This window comes from Protopterus annectens, chromosome 6.part0 (assembly GCF_019279795.1).
Source record: "Protopterus annectens isolate FY-2018-M chromosome 6.part0, PAN1.0, whole genome shotgun sequence".
Lineage (NCBI taxonomy): Eukaryota > Metazoa > Chordata > Ceratodontiformes > Protopteridae > Protopterus > Protopterus annectens.
The window spans coordinates 1,178,877,850-1,178,898,246 of record NC_056737.1 but is presented as its reverse complement, the minus strand read 5'-3'; the positions used below and the strand labels follow the sequence as shown (position 1 = coordinate 1,178,898,246).

Below are 20,397 nucleotides of genomic sequence, written 5' to 3'. Positions count from 1 at the left end.
CTCCATCAACACTCTCAGAGCAAACATTGCATCTGTAGTGCTCTTTCCCGGCATGAAGCCATACTGCTGATCACTAATCATAATGTCCCTTCTTAACCTAGCTTCCATTACTCTTTCCCATAACTTCATGCTGTGACTGATCAGTTTAATCCCTCTGTAGTTACTACAGCTCTGCACATCACCCTTATTCTTAAAAACACTTCTTCTCCATTCTTCAGGCATCCTTTCACTTTCCAAGATTTCATTAAACAGTCTGGTTAAAAACTCCACTGCCATTTCACCTAAACACCTCCATGCTTCCACAGCAAGTCTTGATGGCACATATAAATCTTTCAACATCATCTATCCCATTATTACAGACCAAGTACTACATTCAATTCTATGCTAACATGTTTCACATACCAGTTTTATTATTGTGCTCTCTTCTGTGTACCAGTTGAATGTCTTCCTTGTTTGTTTTTTTTTTGTTTTTTTAGCATTATTTTTGTTTTTGTTTTTTTTCTATTATTTCTCTCTCTAGCTCTCTCTCTCCACAACAGGGATTGAGCTGGTTTGAATAGGTTGCAGCATGGCTTTTGTAGGTGATGCTCATGATCAGGTGATGGCCTCTGCACCAATTGGTGTTCCCCACTTGCTAATTGCATGCAGGCAGCTGTGTAGTTCTTCCAATAGCCAGTGTCATAGCAACCCACTACTATAAATGCCTACATCATGTGGGCATTGTCACTTTACCATTCCTGTATAGAAGACATCCTTTCTGTGTGTGGGCAGTGGTGTTACAGACATCAGGTAGCAATGCCTCTTACAACAGGACTTGTGGACACAGGCCAACTACATGTTTGTATAAGGTTCCAGACCTAGGGACAGTGTGTGAGTATTACTGTTATATGCATTGAATGCTGCTAGTTTTACAGGGTTTGTGTCTACATGCTAGTTTTGCATGGAATGCAGTCTATCTGCATAGCTCTCAGCTGTGGGCCTATCCACATGACGGCTTGAGGATTGGCTGTTATGTTTTGTCTGTTCCCCACACAGGTCTTGTCCCTGACATATCAGTGGCATTCTCTCCGTTGATTGCTATCAGTACACGGCAACATCCATTTGTGTTTCTGACTTCATATTCCTGAGTAAGGGTATATTGCAATCAATCCTGTAACACCAGCAACTTTCACAGTGTATAACAGCAATATTTCAAATATGGCCCTGTGTTTCAGCCTCTGTCCTCCACCTATATACCAGGGTTCCTCCAGATGTCATGCATTAAGAAGTTGATAGTTATGGTCTATCATTATTTAGAAATAATTAGAAATTAGAAATATCATTATTTAGTGCTGACATTCAGGCTATCATTCCAGTGATGTTGTGGACTCCCACACAAATTGTGGGGTAGGGTCCATATATATGAGGGGTACAGCTGGACAAAACATGTGTGTCCCTGTACAGTCTGGAGGTCACTGTTATATGCCCTTGTAAAACATTTTATGGGGGACTGGTATTAAGTGTTTTTCACCTAGGCTGTTACAACATTTGAGGGATATCAGTAATAAGAAACATTGAGGTATATGACTACATTTTCATACGTTTCACCATGGGAACAGTGGTGGGCTAGAGCTTACTATCTTACACACAGTTCTGTTTGTCAGTGTGATAGTGGCGTTTTAAGTGAAGCATTGTTATGTAACAGATACATTTACATTGTGACAACGAATACATTTCCCCCTAGGGGTTGAGTACAGAGTGTAATTGGAGGCTGTTGAACTACATCTGTAATTACATGCTGATTGATTCTTATCTTCAAGGCAGGTGTGTTTTACTGCTGTACTATGTAAAGGCTTTAACCTAGGCAGCACATATGTCTTCTTTGAGGTTGCATTAATCAGTTATTATGTATTTCTAACACCTAAATGCTATGAGAAATGGCATAAACAACTGAAATAGTACAGAAGTAAAGATTTCTATGTATGCAAACTGTGTGTGGTGTCATGTCCTTTGCTTTGTGTGTGGGTATGTGTTTCATGCAGTAATTCTCATTTGTAGGAAAGAATCAGACACTTGCCATTTGAAAAGGTGGCAAATGTAAGAATAATGGCTGTTTGATATGCTGTGCACCCTCTATATATATACTATATATATATATATATATATATATATATATATATATATATATATATATATATATATATATATATATATAAATATTTATACATTTATATATGTGTGTGTATATGTATCATCAGAATGTTTAGTGCTTCCACATTGTACATTCTCGTTGGTAGACTGTTCTGCATGATATGTTAGAGAAATCATCCCAGTATCTTTCAGCTGAGATGGCTTACTGGTAACTTGTTGTGGCTATGTTGTGCAGGGTCCTGGATTCAAGACTTGCAAGTGCTGGTTATTTTGTTGCAAGGCAGAACAGTTCAGTTGTGGAGGAAAGGATAATGGCAATAATTACAAGAGATCCCTATTTTAGGCCCATTCACCTCCATTTACAGTGCCTTTGATCAGATGTTTTGCAGTGAGAGGTTCAGAGTGTGGATCCGATGTCCGAATACACTAATATATATGTATGCATATATATATATATATATATATATATATATATATATATATATATATATATATGTGTGTGTGTGTATGTGTGTGTATGTATGTATGTATATATATATATATATATATATATATATATATATATATATATATATATATATATATAAAATAAAACTTCAATGTAATAACTAGAAGAAAACAAATAAACTAAAAATAAAAATTCAAATAAAAGTCCGAGAGCCAATAATTAGCGCTTTCATCCAGGTTTAATGTACTGGACTTCTTCAGAATGTTTAAAAATACAAATAATGTCTTACTAAATAAGCATCAACTGTAAAGAGATGATGACATCAAAATTCCAAGACCAATAGAAAGCCAAGCATTCAGAAATATGTAAATTATATAGTACAGTAAGACATGAATATTCAATAAATGTACAGAAGTTCATGAATAAGTAAAAGGAAAACAGAACTACAGAAAACATAATAATTAGTGGTTCCATTTTAAAGCACATCTAATATTTATATGTTCATTCAAACCAGGTGGGGCTTCAGCATTTAACAGAAGCTGCCAGCGCATCTACTTAACTTCCAGTAAGGTGTTTTTGTCTCCAAAAAATAAAGGTACATGGTCTAAAACAAAGAAATTAAATCCTGTAAACAAGGTGCAGGTGTTACTATGTTTAGCTAAAGCAGTGTTAGGATTACAATTTCTGATAGCTGCCAGGTGTTCTTTAATTCTGGTGGAAGGTTTACGTATGGTTTTACCAATGTAGAATGAGAAGCAAGTGGTACAAATAGCAGCATAGACCACAAAATTGGAATTACAGTCAAAATGACCATTAAATTTGACCATATAGTTATTGTGTTTAAAAGTGTAACTGTTTCCAGTAAGAATCCATTTACAAACAATACATTTGTTACAAGTAAACATGCCTTGTACATGTTGTATGATATTTGGAGACAATAAAAAAGGCTGGTCTCTATTCTCAAACATTAATTGTAGAGATTTATTTTTCTTGTAAGCAAAAGTAGGGCTGGAGCCCAATTTCATATTGATTTCCTGACTAGAGGTCAAAATGCTCCAATCATTATAAAATACTTTTTTGATTGTGTTAGAGTCTCTACAGATGGGAATGGGGAAAGAGGAACATCTATCAGTTCCAGTGTTGGTGGGAATCGAAAAATTTAATAAGGGAGAGAGATTAGTGGGAGTAGGTGGAACATTATTAACATGTGGAAGAGTGTTCTTATGTTTAGGAGTGAAACCATTAAGGATGATGGGAGGGAGCATAGTGTGTCTTAAAGAGTTTACCTCTGTAAAAATACACTGTAATAAATCATTAGGATACCCTCTATCTAAAAGGAACTTAGTAAAAATGAGACATTCATTTAAAAAAGAGGAATCATCAGAAATGATACGAGAGAGTCTAATGTACTGTCCTTTAACCATGTTATGTTTCATAAAACGAGGGTGTATACTAGAAAAGTGTAAATAATTATTTCTGAATGTGCTCTTCCTAAAAATAGAAGATGTCCAAGAAAGAGTTTTGGAGTTGAATGTGACCTGTATGTCTAGAAAATTCACTACTTTACCTATGGTAGAAATTTAAAAATTTAAGAAAGGGATACTATTAGACATCTGACTGATAAATGTATGAAGATCATTTTTATTTCCTTTCCAAACAAAAAACAAATTGTCAATGTATACAGGAGAACTTGACTAAAGTAAGGTAAAGATACTAAGGAATTGAACAAATCGTCAATGTATCTTCTATACAGGAGAACTTGACTAAAGTAAGGTAAAGATACTAAGGAATTGATTTCCCACCAAGCTAATACTAAATTAGCATAAGCTGGTGCTAATTTAGCTCCCATTGCAACTCCCTTAATCTGATGAAATATTTTGTCTGTAAAATAAAAAATAGTTATTGGTAAGAACCAAAGAAGTTAAAGTACAAATTGTGTTAATTCTATCAGAAGAAAGGTTAGTACATTCATTAAGATAGTTATTTAAGTATGAAATGTCTATATCATGTGGAATGTTAGTGTATAAGGACTCAATGTCTACGGTAACAAGAATAATATCAGAACAAGTAGGAGGATCTGAATGCAATAAATTCAAAAAATCCCAAGAGTCTCTTAGGAAATAGGGAGACTTCTATACAACTGGGTTTAAAACTAAGTCTATATATTCAGCTATACCTTCAGTTTTAGTTCTTTTATTAGACACAATCTGTCTAAAGGGAGGGTTAACAATGTCCTTATGCATCTTGGGAATCCCAAAAAACTTTCCTAAATGAGGATTATTAACAATTATAAAGTTAGCTTCCATCTCAGAAATAAAATTCTTGTTGAGTAACTCAGTAATGGTAGTGTCAATAGATTTAAAGGCAATTTCAACCTCAGAAATAGAAGCAGGGGAATAAAATTCACTATTAGTTAAATCTTTCAGTAAAATATGTGTATATTTAGTTTGTTCCATTAAAACAATACCAGAGCCCTTATCAGCTCTCATAATTCAGAGGGATTTGTCATTGACTAGTGTGTTTAAAGCTAACAATTGAGACCTAGATAGATTAAACCATTTATGTGTGTATTTGTTAGTAAAAAGGTTGCGTAAGTCTTTCTCACAAAGTTTTAAAAAAATATGTAAAGTGTTACATAAAGGAGGGTTAAAAAGGCTTTTTCTAATTGGTATTTTAAGTTTAGGAATGGTACTGTCAATACCAGTAACATCATCGTCATCATCATCAAAAACATCATCAACCAATGTATTTTTAAGATGTAGTAATTTAAGATTTAACTTTCTGACATATAGCCTGAGATCTAAAAGAAGAGAAGATATGTCTGCAGGATCCCACATGGGGAGAGGTTTACCTCGTGGAAGACCAAGAAGATTACAGACCCGCTGACCATTACAGAACTCTCTTCTCTTAATGTTGACTTGATCTCCAATTCTGATACTTCTAGTTATTCCAACACTGAAGTATTTAATTTGACTGATAGAACCCTTAGTGATGATTGTATAAATCTTCTGAAATCGGGGTTCTCCTTCACACCTGCTCACCGTGCAGACATATCTTCTCTTCTTTTAGATCTCAGGCTATATGTCAGAAAGTTAAATCTTAAATTACTAGATCCATCATTTTGAAAAAAGTGGAAAAAAGAGAACCAGAAAAAAAATAAAAATAAAAAAATATATATGTATGATGATGGAAACAAAATATACACTTAAATTCCAAATTATTTAAAATGGTATTTAAAACCAATTTGTAGAAAAAAATAAAATAAAATACAATTAGTCATGTAAACAATGTGGCAATTTTCTAAGTTCCAGTGCACTTTTAATTGAACAGTAGTCCACTTTATTCAAAATGATGGTAATAACAATACTAACTAATTATACAATTATATAGGTTTTTAGAGTTCTTGTACACAGACCTGAAGAAGTCTAGAAGGACGAAAGCGATCTTTGTTAACAATAGGTTATGAAAATAGAAACTGATTTTTACATGCAAAATGTATATGTACATATTTATATATAATTTTTGATCGCAAAATGAACTAAGGTTGATATATTTCCAGCCATGTAGTATATTGCCTTGTATAAAATCACAGACTTAATAATCTACTTAATAATTTGGTTAAATAAGATGTACCATTAAAGTACATTAGGGCTATATATTATTATGACAGCTACGAGGTAGGGCAGGACCAGCTCGAATGTCACACTGATGGGGGAAGGGATGTAAATTTAACATGTGTACCAATAACACTTTGTTTTACAGCACAATAAACCACTCCCATGCCTGATAAAAAGTATATATATATTTAGAAAGCTTGTGAGGAAATTATTACTCTATTTTTGTATTACTTGGATCGCTTGTCTGTGTACTTAATAAAGGATTTTCGATTGGAAACAGACTGCCTGCCTTGCTTGCATTACTTTCGAATACTTAGTAATGCTGTAGAATTATATATTTTCTATTATTACTTTTTGATTTGACGAGTTTACGTTTGCTACTTCTACTACTATTGTCTGATCTGATTAATATACAGTGATTAACTAGAAATATATGGACTGAAAATCTTCCACACAGAGAAGTTTCTTACACTGTTTTATAAAAAAGAAGTTACAATCATACTTAGATGTGTTCCCGATACATGTAACTCCATAGAAATTACCGAAGGAGTCATTACAGGGTACGTTGTGGGTGCTGCGAAGAGCACATTTGGCTAACATCAAAGATTGAAACAATACTAATTTCATGAACTTTAATCATACGTTGACATAGGAATGGGGTCCATTCCTGTCATGGTATTAGAAACCCAAACAACTTGGAGAAATTAAAAATGAGAGACAACATAAATGGTTTAAGAATAGGAGGGGGTATAATGCTGCTTATTAAAAACCGGCTGAAAATTGATATTTTGCAAACTAAATAGGCAATCTTTTCCAAAGCTGATGCACCTAAGTGGTTCAAAGTACACCTCACCTTAAGTAATCACATGACTTTTAAACTAGGAGTTTTCTTTATTCCACCTGTATCATCCTTCACGTTGCTCTAACAAACATTAAATGATATGTATCCTGGAGGCCCCTGTAAAACCACTATCTCACTAGGGGGCTTCAACTTAAGTGCTGTAGATCCAGGAGGTGCACACATTAATAGAATTGTTAGCCTTAATGGCTTAGACCAGCTAGTTAAACACTTACCAGATTTGACCCAAGTTCAAGTAATAGCTCCCTCTTTCATCTTATACTGAGCAACACTGCCTACCATTTCTACAAAACCTCTGTCCCCATGACTGTCTATGTGACCACTGTCTTGTCCTGTCTTGTCCTCACTGGTCATTTAAAGCAATCAAACCACCTCTACACATATACAAACACCTGAACAACTGCACTGTACCTCATAAGACCAAGACCACCTCCTCAAGGAAGAGCAAACCTGTCTGGTGGACAACTGCCATTAACAGGCTTTACAATTAGAGGAAGAAATTGCTGTCTAAGAGTAAGAAGGAGTGAGCCCTAAACTGGTAACACTCCATCCTCAGCTTAAACAAGCAAATAAGACTTCTTGTGAACTCCTCCAAAGCAAACTATGAATCCAAATTGGCTTCATCAACTAAGGACAACCATAAGGCATTCTTCAGTTACATCCGTAACCTAAAAGGAAAGGTCCAGATTTGTACTGAACTGGTAGTTAATGATGCCACATATACTGAGCCTGTGGACATAGCTAACCTGCTGGCCAACAGGTTCTGTGAAAACATCACTCCCCTGTCCCTGCCACACTTAGCCCAACACATCTCTACCACCTGTCCTCTATCTTATATCTCTAAAGAGCAGGTCGTGAATGCCCTCTCTAAAAAAAACACAGGCAGCATCCATGGGACCTGATAACATCCCAGGCTGCGTCCTACATGGACTCAGACAAGAATTAGCAACACCATTGGGTACTCTTTTCAATCATAGTCTAAGCACTGGCTTTGTTCCAGCTGAATGGAAAAAGGCCACCATTAGCCCCTTGCACAAAGATGGTGCTTCTACTGACCCTGAGAACTATAGATCTATTATCCTGACTAGCCTTATCTGCAAGGCCATGGAGAGAATCATCATGGACCTCATCAACAAAGATATTGGTAATCTCCAAACACTTGACTCTGCTCAGTTTGGTTTGTCAAAGGGAGATCATGCCTGTTAAACCTGGAGGACTTCTTTGAGACAGTCACAAGGCCCTTGATGAGGAGAAATTTGTGCATGCAACCTACCTAGACTTAGCCAAGGCTTTTGACACTATCCCCCACTCAGGGGATATGGAAGGAATTACTTAGATAGAGCTGGGAAGGAGACCTTGACCAACAGAAGCACAACAGACAAACCATTCTATTCTTGTGGAAATATGAACACATTAGTTACATGTTCATGCAACGTCTCCACTAATTTTAAAGTGAGATTTACCATTAGGTATACTAATGATGTGAATTTTGTTTGTGACATTATATGCAAGAATTAGAACCTTTTAACTGTTGACAAGAAAATACTGGACATTGTTGGAGACGCATCAGATTTTCTTTTTAAGAAATGCAATAATTTAAAAGACTTGCTTTGCAATACTAGCCAGCCACCTCCTCGAATAGGAGATCAACTGGGTACATTTGCTTGTTGCTCTTATGGAGCTTGTTTTGTTATTTCTAAACAGCAGATTTTTCAACATCCATGGTATAATTTTACATTTAAACCCAGCAGATATACAGATTGTCAAACAGCACATGTTACCTATTCAGCTACTTGTGACGCATGTACTTGTTTATACGTGGCTAAGATGAATAAAAAGTTGAAGGACAGAATATTAAGACATTTATATGATATCAGATCCATGGATTTAAGGAATGCACTAGTCAAACATACCAATGAAAACAATGTGCATAAGTCTCTGTTTAGGGTATTACAATGTATTTATGAAAATAGTACAGGAGATGACGATTAATTGTATTGAAAAGGCTGAATTATTATGGATATTCAGATTACAAGTTGATAAATATCCAGGGTTAAATGGAAATGTATGCTTAAAACTAGCACTTAAAGGGCATAAGCTGAAGCACTGAATATGATTGGCTGTTTGTTTACAAACTTAGTTTGATTGGCTCATGTATTTTTAAAAAGGCTTTGTGGCTGGTATTTTGAATGGATCTGATGAAGCATTCACGTAACGTGAAAGTACTTAATCTGTTTGTTCTTGGTTATTTTATTAAAGTGCGTGTTATGAGCCATGGTAGCCTTGCTGGTACTCATTTTATTTACATAATCCATTATTACATGGATCTGAACAAGTGGCTTTTCCCCACATCTCTGCTGTGATGATGTTCCACATTGAGTGTACTATCTCATATTGCTTCCATTATGGCATTCAATGTTTCAACAAAAATAATTAATGTAGATAGTATTTCTTGACTTGTACTGCGTGTATCAGTTGTGCATGCAAAAATTAATCTTTTTCCCTTTGTGCAGAAAGAACTTGGTGTGAGAACCCAATCCATTGGAAAACAGACAGCAGACGTATTTGGCATTGAAAGAACTGTCCACTCTGAGAAGGAAATTCCCATTACATGGCAATCCTACTTCTTGTCTGATGGGTGAGTAACAAGAGAAGTGACTATACTCAAAAATAAGTTTTTGCTAGTTCCAAGAGTCAGCTCTGCACTTGTATTAATAGTCTGATTGATGGTAGTGTGTGTCTGTGGGCACAGAAAAGCTAACCTACCACAAGTATAAATATTTTGTCTGTGTTCATGTGTAGTTTATCCTGATAAATAGACCTGCACCTGTGTGTACTGGGTTCCAGTATTTCCTGATACTTGCGTGTGTGTGTCTGTGTGGGTGTGCGTGCGTGCATACGCATGTTTACCTTGACAATACTCACTTTACATAAAGCTGCTTAAATCTGTTAGTCTCTGTTCTATGTATAGCAAACTTAAAGAAACTGTATCTTCTGATAGGTAAAGAGGCTTATAGATTTGCATTTATATTATTTATTTATTTTATTTTATTTTATTTTATTTTATTTTTGTTAACCGGGAGGGTCTGACTGGACACAGGTCCATTTTCAGCGGAGGCCCGGGGAGAAAAGCTCCATGTTACAATATTAGATTAGTGCAATACAAAGGAATTTACAACATATAAAGTAGTACAAAGGAACATTAGTAGTAGAGTGTACTATTAGTACAGGAATGGAGATATTAACCCCATTTTTTTTTTCATATTGACAAAAACATTAATAAATTTACATTCACAATACATTTCTGCTTTAGTATAACTGGGCAGTATGTAAATGCTCATAGTGGCATAACTACAATATAGGTATAGGTAGGATGAGAGTAAGAGGAACTATTTTAGGTATTATATGAATCTTAGATACAGGTTAGAGCAGTCTTCTGGTAAGGAATATAGTACAAGACAGAACCAGTGTTGGTATGATTTCAGCTGTTAGATTGATGTTATGTTTGGATGAGTATGCAAGGATATCAGTAGAGGTAAGTAAGGGAAGTGTTATAGTGTAGTAGTATCCTTGTAACTGAGTATAGTTATTGCTACCCTGGGGTGTAGCAAGAGCAGAGCCAATTATTAGAATAGTAGGATTTCAGGAGGTGTTTGAACTGGGTGCTAGAAGTAGTCCTAGTTATGTTGTTTGGGAGTGAGTTCCAGGTTTGTGCTGTTGTGCAGGCAGAGAGAGATTTGCCTGCTTCATTTTTATGTCTTATTACTTGAATGAGATTTTGATTGCTAGATCTCAGGGTTCTAGTGGCGGTGTAGGGTTGAATTAGCTGTTGGAGGGCAGGTGCTTTTTCAGGGTTGTAGTAGAGTTTATGCGCAATTGTGCCTTGGTTAAGTCTTAGTAGGTGAGGAAGTTCCAGCCACTTGAGTTGCATTAGGGAAAGACAGTGATGGGTTCTATTTGATGAGTTTGTTGCAAATTTGGCAGTCTTGTAGCAAGATTCCATTTTGTGAAATTCAGTCTGGTGAAGGTTAGTTAAGATAGGGGAAGCATAAAGAAGGATGGAGAGGAGGTGGCTTCTTGCAGTAGTGGCTTTGGTCTGTTTAGTCATGAACCTGTTATTTCTATATAGGAGACCTAGTTTTTGGTTTACCTTTTTGATGGTTTGTGCTCTATGGATATCAAATTTTAGGTGATTATCAATCTCTACTCCTAGTCGTTTGGTGTGGTTGGTTGGTGTGATTTGAATATTATTTTTGGAATTTATTGTGAGGCTGTGGTTTGACTTGGATGATCTGCCAGGGGTGAATATGATTGGTTTGGTTTTCTTTGGATTGAGAAGAAGTTGTATTTTAGTAAACCAAGTTTCTGCTAGAGTAAAGTTGAATTGGGTGAGTGTGTGTAGTTTCTTTATGCTGGGGGCAGCACATATTATGGTGGTGTCATCAGCATATTGAACTACTGTGACAGTGGACAGTGAAGAGGGAGAACAGCAGTGGGCCAAGGATTGATCCCTGAGGGACTCCTATGGAAACTGTTAAGAGAGGGGATAGCTTTTCTTGCCAGAGAACTGCTTGTTGGCGTTCTGATAGATAGCTATTGAACCAGAGTATGGTGGAGGAGCAAATATTGAGACTAGATAGAGTATTGAGGAGCAGATTGTGATTAACCATGTCGAAGGCTTTGAATAAGTCGATGAAGATGGAAGATACAAAAAGACCTTGGTTTCTAAAGTGGTTGACGGTATTGGTATAGGATAGAAGTGCAGTGGTTGTGCTGTGGGAGGGTCTGAAGCCATGCTGGGAGTTGGATGGTAGATTATTTTGTTGTAGATATTGCATTAGTTGCAAGTGGACAATTCTTTCTAGAATTTTTGATAAGGGTGGTAGTATGGCTATAGGACGATAGTTGGTTAGCTCTAAGGAGTTGCCACCTTTGTGTACAGGGACAATATGGGAAGTTTTCCAGAGGGTAGGAACTGTATGTTCTGAAATAGATCTATTTATGAGAATTGACACTGGGTAGGATATGGCTTCTGCTGCTATCTGAAGGAAATCAGCAGGGAGTTTATCCGCAGCTAGTGTAGTTGGTTTTAGCTTTCTAAGGAGATTTGCAATCAATTTAGTGGGCGCTGGCTTTAGAGAAAAGGTAGAGATATTATTTGTATGACTGGTAGTTGAGGTGGAAGATTGTATAGGAGTATCATTATTATTTTGGCTTTTGGCTAGATTTTCAACTGTTTCTGTGAAGAATTTATTAAACTGTGTGGGAATATCATCCTGGTTGTTTGGCAGTACAGGGGTGGGAGTGGATGCTTTCCCAGGGTGAAGTAGTTTATTAATGGAAGTCCAGAAATTTTGGGGGTTGTTGCTATATTTATCCTGTAGGTTTTTGTAGTAGTTGGACTTGTCCAGTTTAGTTAGTCTCTTAGCTTTATTACGTAGTTCAATGTACTTTGATCTTAGAGCAATGTTTTTATCTTTGTGGGATGCTATCCAGAGTTTGTCCCTTTCTTTCATTGTCAGTTTTGTCTCTTTACTGAGCCATGGGGCATAGTGGGTTTTTGTCCTAATGGATCTAGAGGGAGCATGATGGTCTAGGATATGTAGGAAGGTGGAATTAAAGTACTCTACAGCTTTGTTGAGAGGTAGTTGTTTAAGAGGGAGCCAGTTACAGCAACGTAGTGCTTTGTTAAAGTCACTGGCTCTGAAGTGTCTTTTATTATGTATTGTTTTGAGTAGAGGTAGGTTGGGTAGGTGTTGGGTCTTGCCCCTAATAAGATAGGTGGGTTGATGGTCACTTAGACTGTGAGGAAAACAGCCAGATTGATGAACAAAAGTGGGGTGTGATACCAGAATCCAATCCAAAATGGATTGACGTTTGGTTGTTTTGTCAGTCCTAGTGGGGGTAGTGATTATTTGTGAGAACCCATAAAGGTTGATATGTTCTGAGGGAAGGTCATTGGAGCAGTTGTTCCAGTCTATGTTAAAGTGACCTGACAGTATTGTTTCGTAAGGGAGGGAGAGTGAGAACCAATTTAACATGTTTTCCATTATGGGAATGTTATTACCTGGGGGTAGATAGGCACCTGCAATGATTAGTTGTTTGTTTTTGTTTAGTTTGAATTTGGCTAGGATAAGTTCTATGTTGTTGATTTCATCATTGTTATAGTCAAGTAGTTCTAGTGAGTGGTGACTTTGGAATAGAATTGCTACATCTCCACCCTTTTTCTCTGTTCTGTCTTTATGTAGGATATCATAACCTGGGGCTATGATTTCATTATTGTGATGATCAGGCTTAAGCCATGTTTCTGTTAGTACTACTATGTCAGGTTTGTATAGGGCTAATAAGGCATGCAGGTCATGTATTTTGTTTAGTATGCTTCTTGCATTTATATTTAAAAGAGAAGAGATGATTTGGGTTTGTAGAAATGGGGATTTGGTAGCTTTAGTTTATCTTTGCTTGTTGAGGTGGGGCCTGGGTTTGAGTGAATGTCTCCACAGCAGGAGAGTTTTTGGAGTAGGTTTAAGTATAGTTTGGCAAGTTTATTAAGGATTTTAGATAGCTTTTGTGAGGTGTGGGGGTTAGTTTTTATTGCTAATTTGTTATAATAGAGAGATGGGGTTGAAAAAGATGTAGAGTTGGGGGTTGTAATGGGAGAGTTTTGCAGGTGTGTGTGGTTACCTATTGGTCTGGTTTGCCATGGGGGTAGAGAGGTGATATTTAGATGGGTGTGATAGGAAGAGAGTATAGAGAGTAGAAGTAGCATGGAGATGATTGTTTGATAAAATAAAAGTTTTTGGATAAGTGGGTTTTGTACACTATGCATGTTTAGTTATTGTGAGGGTAAGGTTGATTTTGAAAGTAAACTTGTTGAGTGAGTTAGGGTGTAGATATTGGTGGTGTGGTGGAAGTAATTAATGTTGTGTTGGGTTGGTAGGAGGTTTGGTGATTGAGATTTATGTTGCAGTTGATTGGAGGGGTGTAATAGGATAATTGGGGAGGTGGGAATTGTTTGTGGGTGTGGTGTTGAACTATAAGTTTGAGAGCCCTGGGGGTGGGTGGGAAAGGGGGTAGGGTATGGGGAGCAAAGTGAGCCCGAGCGGTAGTGAGGGCGAACGGAGCAGGCTAGCACCGCAGAAGAAGGAAAAACAATCAGAGAAAGGCTTTTCAGCAGGCATAGTTATTTAGTGTCTAGAAATAGTTGTTTTGATTTCACATTTTATGCATACAGCTCTGAAGGAGTCTTTAGCAAAAATATAGCTAAGTACAAGATTAAAAGGGGGGAGTATAGTCACAGAGCTATTAGCTAGGCTGGGTAGCTAGTGGGGGAGTTAGGGTGGAGAAGGGGTTGCAGGGTTAGGTAGGTGAGAGTTGGTGTGGCTAGAAAGCTCAGAATGAGGGGAGTGGGCAGATAGAGGTGTAAGGTAGGGAGAGGTTAGGTGGCAGAAGGAGACAGAGTAAGGAGAGAGAACAGAGAGTTGTCAGGGGTAGGGTTGGACTAGTAGTAGCTTTAGAGGGCAGATAGGAGCTGACAGTAGACAGGGTTATTCAAGTGATAGCTATGTAGTTAACAAAGAATGAGTCTGGGCAGGTAGTGAGTGAGGAGGGGGTAAGAGGTGGGGTATGTAGAGATGTGTTGTAGCTGACCAGGTACCTTACAATGTAGATTATCACTAATAGGCTAACAGGACTGGTTAAGGTTTATAGACTTAACACATACTTTGGCCTGATTTAATATTACAGTTGCTGGACAGGATTCCACGGACTTCAGTAGACAAGGGGAGTGGGTATTCCTCTCTTTATGTGGAGTAGGGTATTTGAACCTTAGTTATGGTACCAGGGACCTGTAAAATAAATATGAAAAAGGGTAAGTTGGTGAGCTGGTGATCGCTGTAGGATGAAAAGTAGACAGTAGTGAATGGAGGTGAAGTAAAGGGGTAGTGGATAAGGAAGACATTTACATGCAGGAAGTCAGTGGTAAGAACAGTTAGTGGGTTCATGGGTGAAAAAAGGCAGTAGAGGGGTAAGTAGGAGGGTAGTGAGAATAGTAAGAATATAACATTGCTATATAACATTAGTAATTGTAACATTGATGGCAGGCATGTAGCTTCATTTCAGCTAGGCAAAGAATAAAGCTATAGTTAAAGTGTTATGCTAGAATAGTGCAAACAACACTAACATTCTGTTATGTTTCCTTTATTTTGTGGTTAATGAAATGGCAAGCTACAATAACAAACAGCACTAACAATCTGTTAAGGTTCAGCTATTTTGCGGTAGATAATGTGGTAGGCTACAACATTACAGATTAGCACTAACAGTCTATTATATATCAGTCTGGATGAAGTCACAGTGTAATGAGACAATAAAGTGAGTCAACATTTGATATACATCTGGTTTTAAGCCGATACAAGTGTCCTGGCTTTTACATAGTCATAGTACAGCCCGTAGTCCATAAGAAAATGTCTATTCAACAGCCTAGTAATAGCAGCAATGGTCTAGCTTGCTATAGAAGTAAAAACACAGAGCGATACCGCATTAAGTGAAAGTACATTGAAGACACCATTCCCATCACACGTTAAAGCATAGTGTAGTAGTCATGTGTAATACAACATAAAAGCAGCTGATATCAGCAGAAAAACACTTTCTTTAAAATAGCTAAGACGCCAGTGCTATAGTGTCCTATAGACACGTGGGGCTGTTAAAATAAAAAATAGATAAAACGCCAGTGCTATGGTGACCTAAAGCTTTCGCCAGTGCTATGGTGACCTAAAGCTTTCTTTATTATCTCTATAGCTTGCTAGAGTGCCCAGATTAATGCTTGTTGATGAAATGGTTTTCTTCCAGGCAGCATTGGTTCATACAGAATATGAGGCCATTGAAAAACAATGCCATTTGAATCACTGCTTCTTATGCAGCTAGCCTCTGGGCTCAAATGGAAGCACAACAGGTTTTTTGGAATCCCTTAATAAGAAAATGAGCTCTGCCATGGATCACTGATGGTTCTGGATGGAAGTCAGTAGCCTAGTCTTGGACTTAACAGGTCTGTTTACAAAAGCTGTTAATATTTCTATGTGGGGAGCAGCCTTCTTGTTTGAGTTCCTCTGATTTTACTTCTTGCACTCTCTTTTTTTCCATTTTCAAAAGCCAGGTATTTCTCTTTAAGGCAAGCTGTCTGCTGATGGGAGTAATAATGGTGTCAGACAAGGTGCTGACCAGTGTCTCCTAGGCTGTGATGTCTACACTGCAGGTCATCTAATAGTATACTACTAAACACTGACCTTTAAGGGACTCTCCCCTACTCCTTCCCATCTACTAAGGATCTGGTATAATGGACAGTCACTTCGCTGTCATCTCTGTTTCTGGCCTGGTGGATATGGGCATCCTGAATCAGTGTAGTAACTGCCACATATTCACTGGCAACCATGTTATTTTAGAACAAACACAGAGAGATTTAGATACACGATGCCATTTCAGACAAAGCTCTTACATGCACATGAAAAATGCAAACCAGGTTGTCAGTGTTACACTCAAAACACTCCCTACCAACACTAAGGAGCAAACACATAGACCCATATATGCAAAGGTACTCACGTGTCATTTACCCAAGCCTTCAAGACCTCCTAAAAGCATCTCTCGGTGGCCCTGCGCACACTCAGAAAATACAGCACCTTGTTCAGCACATAATTCTGAAAATCATAATAACCCCACTTCCAAGCCCAGAAGACAACACACTACACAGCCAAACATTCCAGTTATTGGGGATCCCATTGTGGGACATACTGATGTCCCCCTTACCAGGCTAAAGAAGGAGAAGATCACAGTGATCTGTCTGGATCCAGGATCCACCAGATCACACATGCACTTAAGTCTTCAAACCACAAGTACAATGTGGACGTGAATGAATTAAGATGTACCTCACTGGATTATATAAAGGGAGACATAATGGAGCTCTCTGAATGTGTGTTCCAGGTGGGTATGAATCTGTCCTTGAGTAGCATCCTACCTTCATCAACAAGGATGCCACAATACCAGCAAAAAATTATTTACTTCAATAATTGGCTTTGTTTCAGGTGCCAGAACAAGTGGATCAAATATATGTCAGCCTGGGGAGACATGATCTCTAAACTGTGTTGCTTTGCCAGAGATGGTTTGCACTTGCCACCACTTGGCTTTCTGATGCTGGCAAAAATGTATCTATCCCCATAGTGCCTTTTTTAGGCTGTGCCAGGTTGTTAACCCCCCCCCCCCCAACATAACAAAAATCACTCACAACTATCTAAAGGTACTGCTGCTCAAAGCTAAAAGTTTAAATAAAAAACTGCACTCCCTGGAAGCACTCCTCACCCTGGAAAATGCAAACATATGTCTAGTCACAGAAACATGGCTCAGAACCATTGCAAGCACTCCGGCTGTTAAAGGTTACAGTGCCTTTCATACATTTCAATCCCCCACAGCTCAGGATAAAACAAAGAGAGGAGGTATCTCAGTGTTCATAAAGGACAAGTACACTGCTAGACCGGTCCAACAAATGACTGGCTTGAGCTGCTCCATGCCCAGATAACCATAGGTGTGACCCCTCCCATCATATTCTTGCTAGCTACCTATTCCCTAAAATGAATCTGGAAAACCACACGTTCTACCTAAACCAACTGGAATCTCTTAACATTCAGCCTAACACCATACTTATGAGTGACTTCACCTACCCCCTCCACAAACTGGGAGACTTATATGACACATAATTCACTTGCTCAGAGGTTTTTGGACTTCATCAATGCAAACACCCTGGAGTAACTAGTTAGCTCCCTACCTGGAGGTACAAATATCTAGTACTCATGAACGTGGAGGAAATGTTGCTCCCTGCCATGTATTAACTCCTCCCTGCTAAGATCTCACCACAAAATTTTATTTTATTTATTTTATTTATTTATTTATTTGTAGTTGGTTTACCAGGATGGTCCAGTGGGCCAATGAACCCATTTTCAATGGAGTCCTGGGGAGAAAAGCTCCAATAACAATCTAGGTTACAATAGTTTAAAGAATATATTTTTACAAGGGTTATAGTTTTCAGCAAGACATTTACAATTCAAACAGCAAACATTACAAATAGTACACACTAGTGATGAGGATGAAGTTAAAACTAACTGGCAGTGGAACATTGCATATACACAGAGAGGCATTACTTTTTTGGAATATACAGTTCATAGTTACAGTCTGCTTCATTGTTTACAAATTGCACATAAGCAGTGACAGTGTGATGCATTTTTTACTACTAACATATAAGTACCGGAATATAAGCACATGGAGAGATGATGGAAGGAGAAGGATTTTGATGAGTAATAGATTGAAAGAGAAGAGAGAGAGAGAGAGACGGAATCCAAGGTGAAGGAATGAAGTGAAAAAGGAGTTTGTTATCCTTGGAATGAGGGGAACAGGAGTTTGATATCATATGTTATGTAGGGAGAGAGCAGGAGCATTCCCATTGGGATATTAGGTGTGAGTGAAGGGATTTTTTGAAAGAGTAATGGTTAGAAGTGGTACGAATGGAAGGTGGTAGGGAGTTCCAGAGACGTGCTAAGCCATAAGATAGAAGATTTTTGCCTGGTGGGTGAGATGGTTTGTACACTTCTATTAGATTTTGATTATTGGACCTTAGTACTCTATTGGGAAGGTGCATCTTAAAGGTAGAAGAGAGGGAAGGACAGAGGGTGGGCTTAAAAATGAGCTTATGTGCAAGAGTAAGTTGTGTATAGATGAGTTGGTTTGGTAGTTCTAGCCATTTTAGTTTTTGGAGAGAAGAACAGTGGTGGGAGGATGACTTATGGCAGGTAGCAAATTTGGCAATTTTGTTGTAGCAGGAGGAAAGTCGAGATTTAAGAGAGGATTGTAGGTTAGTGAGAAGAGGAGTTCCATAGAGAAGGGAAGGGGATAAGAAAGGAAGTAGAGAGAGTTACTTTAGTTGCAGTGGTTAGGTAATGATTTTGTCGATAGAGCATGCCTAGTTTTTGATGTTTAGTTGTAAGTGGGAATGGAATTTAAGCTGGTTATCAATTTGGTCTCTGATACCAGTTCCAAAGGTGTATTGTTTTGGCTGGTGATAGTGAATGAGTTAAAGTTAAATGAGGTAGTTTTAGAGGGAGTAAATACCATCAATTTGGTTTCAGAGGCATTTAATACAAGGTGGTTTCTTTTCATCCATTGCTCAGTGGTTGAAAAAGCTTCTTGAGTAAGTTTTAAGAGTACAGGGGTAGATGTGGCATAGCAGATGATAGTTGAATCATCTGCATATTGGATGATATTTGAGAAAGGAATAGAGTTCTGGAAATCATTTATAAATATGTTAAAAAGGAGAGGGCCTAATATGGAACCTTGGGGAACTCCGGTTGGGGTATTAAGAAATGAGGAGGTGGCCTTTTTCCATTTTACTGCTTGATATCGGTTAGATAAGTAGCTTGAGAACCAATTCAAGGAGGAAGGGGTTAGGTTAAGTTTAGATAGTTTAGTTAGAAGCAGGTTATGAGAGATAGTGTCGAAGGCTTTAGAAAGGTCAAGTAGTAGGGTGGAAACAAGAAGGCCAGAATCCCTGGCTTTATTAATAGTTTCAAGGAAGGAGAGAAGGGCAGTCATAGTACTGTGACATGGCCTGAATCCGTGTTGTGTGGGTGTAAGAAGCTGATTTTCTAAAAGGTGTGGAAGAAGTTGTTGTTGTATGCATTTTTCTAAAAGTTTAGAGATGGGAGACAGGATAGCAATTGGACGGAAATTGCTAACATTATTATTGTTGCCTCCTTTATGTAATGGTATAATGAAGGCCTTTTTCCAAATGTCAGGTACTATGCATTCCTGGATTGAACTGTTAATTAGAATGCTAATGGGGTAGGTGACTGCTTCAGCGGCTACACTGAGAAAATAAGCAGGAATATTATCTGGAGCATTGGAGCATAGCTTCACTTTCTGGAGGAGTTTTTTTATAATAAAAGTGGGAACTGGTTTTAAAGAGAAGGGAGGACACTGGGAAGTGTGGGTAGTAGGGGAAGAAGATGGAGATGGGTGAGTGATAGCAGATGAAGGGGTGAAGGATTGTGAGTTGTCAGGGGAGAGTGAAGGAGTGGTGGAAGAACAGCGATGAGTAATGGTAGAGGAGGAAGGAGGTGATGTGGAGATTGTGGTGGTATTAGAGAAAGATGAAGTAAGTTTAGAAATAGAATCAATGAAAAAAGTGTTAAATTGGGTAGCTAAGTCAGTGTCAGTAGCATTAGGGTCAGGGGAGGGGGTGTCTAGTTTGCCAGGGTTGAGGAGAGTGGAGATACCTTTCCAGAATTTTTGAGGGTTATTTTTGTTGTTGT

General features: G+C 37.9%; 1 protein-coding gene across 1 annotated transcript in view; it reads left to right on the top strand.

Annotated features, from left to right (window-relative positions):
- LOC122804745 (ciliogenesis associated TTC17 interacting protein) overlaps positions 1-20,397 on the top strand; it is a 2,188,718-nt gene that overhangs the window by 703,406 nt on the left and 1,464,915 nt on the right. The window contains exon 7 of the mRNA XM_044074809.1: positions 9,568-9,692. Within this exon, the coding sequence (XP_043930744.1) occupies positions 9,568-9,692 (125 nt within the window). The remainder of the gene's footprint in view (positions 1-9,567; positions 9,693-20,397) is intronic.